This window comes from Eufriesea mexicana, unplaced genomic scaffold (genome assembly GCF_001483705.2).
Source record: "Eufriesea mexicana isolate 0111107269 unplaced genomic scaffold, ASM148370v2 scaffold3780, whole genome shotgun sequence".
Classification (NCBI taxonomy): Eukaryota; Metazoa; Arthropoda; class Insecta; order Hymenoptera; family Apidae; genus Eufriesea; species Eufriesea mexicana.
Window position 1 is genome coordinate 32,555 of NW_016911795.1, and position 12,484 is coordinate 45,038.

The window sequence follows — 12,484 nt, forward strand, 5'->3', positions numbered from 1 at the left end:
CCGTGTGTTAGAATTGCAACGAATTCTGATCTTATCGACCCCTTAGCAACGCGGTTTCGTGACAGGAAATCGTACTTTGCAGAGGCCAGTCGCGATATAGGATAAGATTATTATTAATTTATTTATTTATTTATATCTTAGCGACCATCGTTCATTCTCTTCGCCACTAGATGGATTCCGACTTCGAGGACTTTCTCACGAGTCCTCGGAAAACCTTCAATTGCTATACGTAGGATTGGAATGGGTACGGTCCTGAAACAATGTCAAGAGTGTTTGGGCTTAGAACGAAAGTGACCACGTGTAAGAGGATTAATTGCAAAGAATATTTATGGTACAGTCGAGTGAAAGTTTAGGGATGCGTACAGAGTAGTTGAAGTACCTGGCCCACCGAGGTTGCGTGAGAAAGGGGCATGATTGGGTAGGAAAGCCTGGGTATGAAAGAGGACAGAACGAATGATTTAACACTAGAACTATCAACCCAGTCAAAATGACTGGTCCCAGAGTTTTCCTTTTTGCAAGCACCGAACATATACACCTGCTTCAAAAATAAAATTGGTATCAACTCGTATTAAGGAAGAACTGTAATCAATATATTCGCTCATATACATCGTATCGCTGAAATTACTATAATCTGTGCACGTTATAGGTAGGTACCCATTAAAGATCGGTAGTTCTAGAGTTAAATAAGAGTGCAAGGACATAGGTGGGTCAGTCTTTCAAGAGATTTTCAAGCCAGTCTTTTTGCAGTCTTGAAGAGTGTGTCAGTGTGTCAGTCAGAGAGTATGTAACAAGTCCAAGTCAGTTTAACACTAGGTTTACGGACATTATCTGTATATACCTGTCATTTTGACAGGTAAAGGAATCCACGTGCCTTTTTTTTAACGATTAGTTTAATTTAAAAACAATTATATATTATATTAACAGTATTAATATAAGTTAACTATATCTGTTACCATCGTATGATTGGAGCAACCCTTCCGGCAAATTGACGGGTTCCGTAAATCTTAAGAAAGGTTAAGAAAAATCAGAAGAGCGTGCCCATAGCTAATCTCTCTTGTTTCATAGCCCTCATCTATTTATAAGCTTATTTTATTCTATTAAGAAGCCGACAATACTATCTTATGTCAATCCACCCAAAATCCGGTCCTACATATGCATATATACCTGTTAAATCTACAAATGTAGACGAATGAGACTACCCGTTAATTTTATATTGTGGATCCTACCTCACCGTAGTTAACGTCAAGCTTTATCGTCGAGAAATTACATTTATTAGCAATAAAACTACCGATCTCTAATGAGAGCCTAAACACAGCGAGTATAGATAATAGTAATTTTAACAATACGATAAAGATAATTTCTAGATGATAAAGTTTAAAGTTAATTAAAGTTAACTACGGTGGGGTAGGACCCGCAATATAAAATTAACCCCTTGACATACAGTGACGTCTGAGAGACGTCATTCATTTCACGTGCCATTGTAGACTTTAACGTCTCCGAGACGTCGAAAACTATCTCTGGCGGACAGTATATCAGTATATTATTAACACTTTGACTACCACGTTGGTCATATATGATTGACCACGGTTTCTCCTGTGACGCCATGGTGGTCATTGATGCCTGGATCTTTATATGCTTCTAATAGTAAAAATACTCGTGAAACACGTGATTTCGGTGTGGCAGTCAAAGCATTAAGTAGTATTTTTCGTATGCTTCGAATTCTGTTTTATCTGTATGTCAAGGGGTTAACGGGTAGCCCATTAGTCTACATTTGCAGATTTAACAAGATCTACATGGAGGACATTGCATATCAAATACGAGTGAAGAAGTGAAAATAGAAATTAGACATATTTAGATAATAGATAATAGATATATAGAAATAATGAGAGGAATTGACCAATCCAGTGAAGAAATCTAGCTCGAAACTGATCCTTTTTCCAAGTTCGCAAATTCGGTTTACAGGATATTGGTGCATTTGGAAGTATATTTGCAAGGAATTAATTATTTTGGATGCCTCAGACGAGTTCGACTCGTAGTTACAGTGCAAGGGGTCGATGCTTGCGATAGGGTTCATAAGTTTCCTTGATCTAAAATCGATTAGATTTTTAATTCGTTGAGAAAGGGGTTGGTTTTGTTGCTGGATTGTTTTAAACTCTGCAATTCTGCTCAATTGCAATATTATATTAGGTAGATTAACCCATTTGCATCATGCAGCGGAATAATCCGAAGATAATAGCTGTTGCTCATCCGTTTTACGTTTATTTAACCTATAGCTACGTGAAAAAATAAATATTTGTGTTATAACATGGTATAAAATGATTTGTTTTAAAGTATGCATCATTTTTGGATTAAATGTAAATAAGAGTTTGTTCGTTGTGGTTAATTTCAATCAGGAACTTGGAAAACTGTGCGTAGAGCCAAGATGCAAATGGATTAATAAGTGGTGTTGCAGTTTCATAGTTGGTGCTCTTCTTCTACAGTAGAAACAGTATTCCTGACACGTATAAGTCAAGATTATATACTTTTCTTCGTAAAACCTCTTCTTTTCGTTTAAAAAAGGAAATTTGTGTCATTCAAATCAACAGTTAGTATCAGATTGATTTATAAATCCTTGTATAAAAACCAGAAAGATAAATGATACCTAAAATGGTACCACAATAAAATTTTTACCAATGTCTTATATTTTATCCAAATTCACTGTTAATTAAAATGGAAATATCCGATGGATCTATAAATCTTTGTACAGAAAGGTGACACCTAAAATGGTCCCAGAATAGAATTTTTATATTTTCATTATCTCCTTTCCTTTCAATCATCGCATAATAATTTCTCAACATTAGAATCGATGCAAAATTAGAGTTAACGTAAATACATTATTCGTAGCAAGAAAAATAGGTGAGATAAATTTATGAATGCCTGTATGGAAACCAAGGGTGTAAATAATGGACAAAATGGTCGCACACTGGCCAGAAATCTCGTTACAAATTTAATCCCAAGACCGGATGGAAGGTCAGTGTGGGTAATAGGAAAGGAATGGGGGAAATGGAAGAAATTCTCGAGTTGAAGGGGTTGATCGCGTTGGTAGGAAGGATTCTATCAATGGCGGATCGAACACGCGTGCCTGATGGCCGTCGGATGGTCTGGGGTAAGTTTAAAAGTCGTATAATCGAGCGGAAAATAGAAGCGGAATGCGAGAAAGATCGAGCAGAAGCGTTAACTGGGCTAAGGTCAATCCGCCAACTATTTGGCATACTTCCAAAGAGCTTGGCCGAACCGCCGCTTTTCCCTTTTCCGCCGGAACGTTCACATTTATTTTCATAGTTGTCCGGCGATCGTATCTCCAACAGCCGCCGCGTCCTAACTGCCCTCGAAATTAGCCCAACTTCCACCCCTTAGCGAAACTTAATACTCGAATTCGAGGTACAGAAAGGAATTTTTTGAAGAAAATGGGAGAACACGAGTCAAAATTCAATTGATCTAATTTTTATCGCGATTAATGGGTAATTTTATAGCGAGGGATCAGTGAAGCAATCTATGGATATGTATGGGTTCCACAAGGACTCGAATTCGAGGGATAGAACGAAATTCTGAATTAAATTTCATTATTCGATAGTAAACTCCAACTTTTAATCGGAAAAAGAATTTTTTAATTAAAATAAAAGCCCATAAGTCGAAGTTCTATCTGATTTAATTTTTGCCATAATTAATAGGGTTCGAGGAAGCTATGCGAGTGTGTGTGATCCTCAAAGGTTCGAATTCGGAGATTAGAAAAAAATTCTGATGTGAACCTGATGGTCCAACGGTAAATCCTAACCTCTAACTGGAAAAAGAATTTTTTGAATAAAATAGAGAACCATGAATCTAATTTCGATCATAATTGATGAAATATAGTAGAGATTCTGATGAAACTTGGGTCTCTAAAAGTTCCTCTAGAACCCTCTTTTAATTATAGTAAAAGATAAATAAATGAAGTAAATCAAACACGACACCACGGTGAATAAAATTTAGTACAGACAGCTGGATCAAATTTAGCGTGAAACAGAGATCTAGCATGATCGAATAAAACGTAGATCAGCGTTAGGTTAATGTGGAAGCCGAACAAACCTTGATCAAGCCCTAATCGAACTGTAACGCGGTCCTCGTTCGATTAAAACCCAGCTTAAGATCGCTCGACCGCGAGATCGAAGCGAACGTGGCGCCATCTATGCAGCCCCCAGCTCGCGGTTCGGGATCACAACGAACCCGCAGCTCGTATCTTACTTAGAGTCGAGATTGGCTTAATTCGGGAACAAGCTCGGGTCTCCGTGAATTTCTTAGCTCGGCAATCGAGTCTATCTTACGGTCTACGTTCGGGAGTAACGCAATAGCGGACCTGTTACCAGGCGTGCCCCCGCTAGATCGCAGAATGTACACTGCGGGAGTCAAATGGCCGCGATATCGACGGTTCGACGAGCTGGGTATCGAGTGAGCATTCGCGAATTCCGCGTCGTCATTTTCTTTACGTGTCTTCCGTTGTTAACGACGTCGTTTATGGGACTTCGCGCTTGACACGAATTTTGCATCCATGGCGTACGTGTATCCAAACCTGGGTCTGATAGACTAGGTTGATCGATTAGGTTTTCTTTTTCCTAGTATTGTGGGTGTTGCGAGCAGCGTAGGACTCTAGCAAGGGAATAATAAACATCGGCTTCGACTTAGGCGTTTAGGATGTTGGTTGGAATGCGTGACAATGGATGAGATATTTACGACTGGGTCGAGTGATCGAGAAAGAAAGCCTGTGTATGAAAAGGGAGAGTTTTGACTTGGACTGAGATATTATTGGAAGGTTGGGAAGTTATATATATATGTAGGACCAGGTTTTGGGTGGATTGACTTAACCCTTTGACTACGGCAGACTTTGAAACGCACCGGTCGTATCACACGGGTAGGAATTCATTTACAATGTCCACCGAGAATGGCAAAATTTTGAGTAGAGATGCGCCCTTCGTGTCACAAAAGCAAACTGCGTTGAGCGCTTATATGCGCCCACAGTAGCCAAGGGGTTAAGATAGTATTATTGGCTTCCTAATCGCTTGCGCTGGAAAGACGTGTCACGCACGTCGTAATGCTTTTGTCCCAGAATCGCCAACGACGTGGTATACACGTCGTTAGGCAATTGTTACAGAAATACTGGACCGTTCTGGCACACGCGTCTATGAATTTCTTGCCACTGCAGGTTATAAAATAAAATAAGCTTATAAATAGATGACGGCTATGAAACAAGAGAAATTCGCTATGGGCACGCTCTTCTGATCTAAGGGTGCAAGGGCGTAGGCAAGGCAGATTCCGTGTAGTCGAGACGGTAGTGAATAGAGGATCGTGTGTCTGAGAGTTAGAATTGAGAGAATTTTAGTGTCGTATTTTAATTAAATAAACCTGTTTTGTTATTAAAAAGGAGTTGTTGTTTATTGGACGCACAGATCTCTGCCTGCATAGGGTTCATTTACCAAGAAATCCTACAGTATGTTTAGTTTTTGAGCGAATTTGGATATCTTGGATTGCAAGCAAGAAAAGGTGCTTGGGAAATTGAGGAAGAAAATATTTGTGTTTAAATGTAGGATTGACTTCTTCGTTGTGTTGGAATTTGTCGGGTGTGTGAAACTTTTCTTTACGAAAGTGCTCAGGAGATTAGCAATTGTGGGAAATTGGAGAGGAAGAAATTACTTTTTAAATGTAGGATTGACTTTTTTGTTCTTTTGGAATTTATCGGGAAGAAGATTTAAAAATTGTCTTTCTGAGGGAATTGGTGATATATAGAATGCTTTTTGAAAAATCGAGGGCAGAAAAATATTCTCTATTATATTGGAATCTATGGAGGGTGTAAATTCTTTTTCATATAGAGTGAATGGGAAAATTTTTTAATTGTCCTGCTGAGGATATTAATAGTACACAGAATATTTTTTTCTCCTTTTTAAATTGAAGGAAAATAACTCCATCTACTATTAATTGCACGATTGATCCTTCCAATCGTATTAGAATTGGCACAAAGTATTCTATATCAAAAATAAAACCTGTTATATTCCAAAAATTTCTCGATAAAACAAAAATTTATTATAAAAATATCCGAAAAAATTTCCACTCGAATCTCATAATTTACCATCTCCATCTCCAACCTAGAAGCATATTCAGCCCTCGCAGAACGATAAGGGAATTTATAAACTGCAACGGAGCATCCTCAATTATGATCACGTGCATTTGCCATGGCGCGAGCGAAGCGCAGAATTCGATTGGTCGAAAAATTAAACGATCTCGAGCACAGAGGAGAGTCGGGTGAAATGTTAAAACAAATTCGATATCAAAATTCCAGCACTTCGTTAGCAGCCGCGTTACCCGTTATCGCGATATTCTCCGATATATTCCCCTTTACCACGAGCGGTATCCTCCATTCGGGATCACTCGGTGCCCTTTTCTCCCCATCGGGGCGTTCTCAGGGCGCGTGCATTAATAAAGGGAGGCTGATTTCTCGCGTGCACGCGGAGAAAAACGCGGGGACAACGCGACGAAGCGGGCGAGCGAGAGGGTGGGTTTCAGCCCCGTCGCGCGTAAACCCGCTTCTATCGATCCGCGTTGAATAATTTCGCGGCCGATTCCTTGGCCGCGCGCTTCGATCGTCGCTGCGATCGCGGCCACACGCTCTGCGACCAGCATAGATGGCGCCTCGCGCGCCGGAAACGCGCGCAACCATCGTTTCTAGTAACCTCCTTAAACACCCTTTTCTTTTCTCTATGTAATCCTTTTTCTCTTTATTTTTGCAGTATTTAAGTGTCTTCCTAGATTTTTAATACCAATTTCTTCTCCCTATGCAATTTCTTTGAGTATTTTGTGTTTCTGTGAGGTTTCAACCCTCTTTTCTTCTCCCTGTGCAATTTTTGTGGAGTATTTAAGTGTTTTCGTAAGTTTCCAACACCCTCTTATTCTCTTTGGTGTAATTTTTTTTTCTTTTGGGGGGGTAGGGGGTATTTGTAATATATGTACATTGGTGGGCAGAAGTTTCGAATGGTTTCATTATTTTTAGGATAAATTTTCTTTTTAATTTGGAACTCGTGACCCAGGTATTAATAGTCATTTTTCTTTTTTATTTTGTCAGTGCGGTGTAGTTATGATTGAGGAATTTTTTGATAATAGTAATTCCAAATTTCTGATAGTCTCTGCGTTGTGTCGTTATATATTTCTTTCGTCTCATTCGCCATTTTTGTTGTTTACTCTTTTAATAAGTATTCTCCGGTTTCACCATTTTTGTTTCCACGACCACATTGTGAAAAAATTTTTCAAGAAACAACGATTTAATTTGTCTCTCGATTAGCCTAACTGAAATATAATGAATCTTCCGATATATTTAAATTTACGAGGAAAATGCATGCTGATGAAGTAATAACACTAACGACTCAATTTAACCGAGGACTATAGGCGACATACATGACTAATCCTTTCAGCAAACCTTTCTCATTAGTATACTGAGAACTGGACGAATAAATGCAATGCAGGTCGACGAAGCAGCGATAGTGGTAAGGACTTAATTTAGATGACGACTATAGTCGATACATGTATCGACTACACCTTTACCACTATTCCGACGTTTTCAAACCCGAATATGATACGGTAATACGTACGAACGAACGAATAAAACGAAATATAATGATCGGGCGGAATTTTTCTAATAAAAATTTCAATTATCCCTTGGTAAATACATTTCGAAATTGAAACTTTTCACTATACCGAGTGGCGTTCTATAGGAGCGAAGGCACATTTATGGAATCGAATGAAATAAAGTTCGTCACGAGTGATGCTCGACTCGCGTAGAGACACGCGTGTATCCATTGCGAGCATTTATCATTTTTCCCCGTATCGGGAGCACGAGCTGAAGGCTCGCGAACGCGCGTATATACCTGCGTCGATTGTTTTCGCCTAACGCATATGTGAGTTCATCGGCTATGCGGATAACTTACACTGAACGCATATATGGGTTCATCGTCTGCAAAGGGTTAATCGTAACTAAAATACTCGCGCTCGCGTCACGGTCTCATTCACTTCATCCCGTAACGTTGACGCTGCCTCGGTTAAATCAATTAAAATAACGACAGGTACACGCAGCGATTTAATTGCGAATCTTCGAACGAGGAAGCTCGGAAAGATTTATTACGAGGAATCCGAGTGGTGTTCGAAGAAGACTCGCGCGGATGCGGAAAATAAGGGAGAAAGGTGGAAATTTTCTTTGTCTCTTACCCTAATCGAGTATCTGAAGAATCATTTTTACAAGCGAGTGGACTATTCGATGCCAGCGAGAGTAATATCACGCTCAGGAAATACGAGAGATAGAATAAAAATTAGATTCCGCAGGGGTTAGGTCTGACAAGAGTTCAGAGAAAATTATAAAGGAAGCATAACGATGTCAAAAACGTGAATATAAGAAACAGAAGGGTTAGTCAGGTTCCATTTAAGTAGAAATCATGACAATATTATAAAGATAATATTGGAAATTGATATTAAAAATTTGCCAAAGCAGATTAAAATCGGAAAATAATTCAATGATATATGTTTATTTAATGGAGATACGAGTCGTGGTGGCGCTAGTGAGTTAAGTGGACCCGTGGAAGGGTTGATACCGAAAAAGGCAGTCGAGTACTACTTTTAAAATTGGCATCACAGTGAGAAAATTGAAAGAATGAAATTACGAGTCGCAGGAGTGTGTCAATATATCTGATCAATAGTGAATTATTACACGTAGGTGCCATTTTGGTGCGCGCGGAACGGAGGCACTCGACGTGACTCTGCACCGTTATTATGGCACATCGATGGAATGCGGGTTACACGTGGTGTCTATCGAGGTAATTTACCGGCGACGTAGTAATTTCGTTAAGTGAGAATTTGTTGAGAGCGTTTCCATTAAAGCGTGCAAAACTCGACCGGCCGTGCGCGATCGCGCGAGGGGAAACTCGGTTTATCAGTTTTTCCACCCTATGGAAGTAGGTTTCCCACATGGGGAAAACACGCTGGAAACCTGTACTTCGTTCAACCCTTTGCGGCTTTCGACTTTGCCGCCGATCGCGATATAACTTGCGCGCGAAATTCAAATCAAGTTTCACGCAACTTTCTCCGTCGCTTCTTCAAACGATTATTTCGTCCAATAAAATTAATTTTTACGTCACTACGAATAAAACTAGCTTCAACATTACGATGATTAGTTACTCATCGGTTGGATTAAAATTCGGAGACAGTGGACAATATTAAACGTTAAATTTAATTCAATAATCTGGTTTAAAATTAAGGTCAAATTTAGAATTATGGGGTCAATAAATATAGTAAACTGTGAAGACAATTCAATAACGACTAGTTACCAATTAACACCAAATAGTAACTTTTCAGTAATTTAGTTTTAAATTAAGGTTAGGTTACCACACACGCAGAGGCGATTCAATAGTGACCGGTTACCAACTATCACCGACTAGTAACTTTTCAGTAATTTAATTTTAAATTAAGGTTAGGTCAAGATACACGCAGCGTCAATAAATATAACAAACCGCGACGGCAATTTTGCAGTGACCAGTTACCAATTATCACCAACTGGTAACTTTTCGGTAATTAAATTTGAAATTAAGGTTAGGTCAAGATTCACTGCCGAGAGGGTGAATAAATATTCTGCAACAAACTGCGGGTGCAATTGAAAATTCACGCAGCGTGGTTAAACACAGGGTGCAAGATTGAATAAGAAAAGGATTAAATAACGAACGAAAAGGATGCTCGGAGGACTGAATGCGCCGCCTTTGAGCATCCCTTTCGGCCGGGACAATCGAGACACGTAGAACGGGGCGGTATCGATCAAAACGCAAGTTAAGTTATACAAGACTTACTTTAAAAATAGCCTGTAGAGTACGGCGCTGAAGGTCTGTGAAAACCAGGCGCGGTTTCTTGGGGGCGGGCTGTTGGTGTTCTGCCTGGTTCGCCATCTCGTCTTTCCTCTTGCATGCTAAAATTCAGACGGTCCTTTAGTCGATCTATCCCTCGTAGGATCTTTACGGAAAAAACCGGCCACCAAACGACTCTATCCCGAAGGCTCGCGAGACAATAGACGATCGAGAATGAAATAAAACCAGACGAGTGAAAAGGAATTCGAGTCTGTCGAAAATCCGAGATCGATAAAGGGAAAATCACGCGTTTAATGAGTCGCGGACGAGCAGAGAAACTTGCCGCGAAGAACGTGCCCCAGAAGACTGTTTCACCATCGCGAAAGTACGCGAACTAATTGGTAATTAGCGGATGAAAAGGGTGGCGCGCGCGAAAGAGACGAAGAAGGACGCGAATCGATGGTGTTCCTAGTTCGAGCCACCCCTCTTCCATAAGTAGCCATTATGAAACGCCCCAAGATTTTCCCTTTTAAAGCGAACTAGCGTTAAAAAGAGGAGAAAAAAGGGGGCGGAGAAGTGGCGAAAGAAAGAGGACGAACAAGGGTAAGAAGATTTTTCTTTCGTATTAAACGCGGTTCGCGCGTCCCACCCCTTACACACAGTAGCGCTCGGTTCGAGGATCGGCCCAATTAAGATGGCGGATGAAACGAAAGGGAAATGGTTTCCAACGTAATTTGATCGTACTTACTTGCGCGTTGTGGAATCTGTGCAGCTGAAAGCAGAAAAAAAAGACGAATGTGAATGAACGGTGCAGTCGTTCGGTTGGACGACCCGTTTTTCAAAAAAAAAAAAAATTTTTTTCTTTTTTTTTTTTCAAGCGTCTCATTTTAGCTACCGGGTCGTCTGTTATTTTACTGTTGTTCTCGAGTGTGTATAATGTTTCATTCCTGTATTATGTATTTTCTTTTTTTTTTTTTTTTTTTTTTTTTTTTTTTTTTTCACTGTTATGCGTGTTTCTTACATACACATATCTCATTGTACTCTACGCTTGTTCTTTACTCCGTATCATTGGCAATCGTTCAATTACTCGAATTTTTTCTTTTTTTTGTTTTTTCTTTTTTTTTGTTTTTGGAAATCTACACGAATGTGGAATCGCTAGCTTGTCGTTCACGAGCGAAATTACTCTTTTTGCATAGCACATGGACAAAAACAGTAATTGTCGACTTGTCATATCGTATACATAGATATATAATACATTACGGAAAAATATACAGATTACATGAACATTGAAAAAATATTTGTCACGGGCATTAGAAGTAAAAACACGTACAACAAGTCAGTGGAGAGAGAAATAAAGGGTGGCGGGGTTGGGGATGTATACGTGTGAGACGATGCAAGAGTGTCAAGAGAGATGCATATTCCTTGGAGAAGCGAGTTTTTCAGTGTCCGTGTGGGTTCGTTTCGTGTTCTCGAGTGAGTGATATGTGTGCCTTGTTTCGAATCTGAGTGGTATTATGTCTCGTCGGGCGCACGTTTTTTCCCAACCCTTTTCCTTCTTTTCTTCTCTCCTCGCCCGCTCGCTCTCGCCGTTGGCCGACGTCCAACCAACGGGAGAAAGAGCCGATTTGGTCCCGGGGAAAATTTTCCATCGACTCCTCGCAACTCGGAGGACCACGCGTTCTCTATTTAACCGTCGGGAAATGGACGAGTTCGGTAAATTCTCGATCAGCCGGGGTCTCGATGATTAATAAAAGGCTTCACACAGACGGTTCCAGAGAGACTTATTAATTCGGAAGCATCCGATTTCCGGACTTGTCAGCGGATACAGTTCCCTCGTCCGGTCTCCACCGTAGGTAGGACACGGGGCATCTTCACGTTTCGAGAATCCTGCGGAGAATCTAAATTCGGCCAGCGAACGAGCGGGTTGCGCGGGATTGTCAGCGCTAGCCCTCGATCGACAGGGGTCCTTTGAAATAATAACGATCGCGATATTAGCTAGCGAAATTGCCACGTAATCGCTGCCTGCTCTTTGTGACGCTCGCTACGTTATGGCGCATAATTGCGAACTGGGATAGAAGACAGGAAAGAGAGTGAAAAAAAGAGAGGAAAAAAGAGAGAAGCGAGAGAGGGAAAGGAGAGCGAAGATGGAAGGAACGAGAATGGGGAAAAATAACGTTTACACGCGTACCGTACGAATTCCGATCGAGCAGCCGATATTAGATTAAATAACTCGTCAATTTTCTCTTTGTCCGGGCTCGACCGGTCCCTGGAAACTTGGAAATCGTTGAAATTTCCCGATAATAGGCCACCCTTTCGGCCATCGAAATGGAATCGGTGCGTCGGAACGAAAAAAATCTCGTCCGTTTCGAAGGAAATGGAACGCGAGGCGCCACAGCCAGCGCGAATTAGCGCCTTGAAACGGTCCGCGAGCAAAATGGCGGCCGGTCGCGCCATCATCGCGCCATCATCGCGCGTGCAATTACCACCACCGCTGTCTCTTGCGTAATTGCCGAACGACAGGAAGGAAAATACGATCCTCCGACGTGGGGGGCTCGTGTCAGCTGCCGAAAACCTGGCCGATCCTAAAGTGACCGGAGAGAAGA

General features: G+C 40.7%; 1 protein-coding gene across 1 annotated transcript in view; it reads right to left on the bottom strand.

Annotated features, from left to right (window-relative positions):
* Window positions 1-12,484, bottom strand: part of LOC108551323 (hepatocyte nuclear factor 6) — a 109,676-nt gene that overhangs the window by 3,899 nt on the left and 93,293 nt on the right. Inside the window, exons 5-6 of the mRNA XM_017905460.1 lie at window positions 10,630-10,653; window positions 9,888-10,003 (exon numbers count right to left, since the gene is read on the bottom strand). Of these exons, the coding sequence (XP_017760949.1) occupies window positions 9,888-10,003; window positions 10,630-10,653 (140 nt within the window). The remainder of the gene's footprint in view (window positions 1-9,887; window positions 10,004-10,629; window positions 10,654-12,484) is intronic.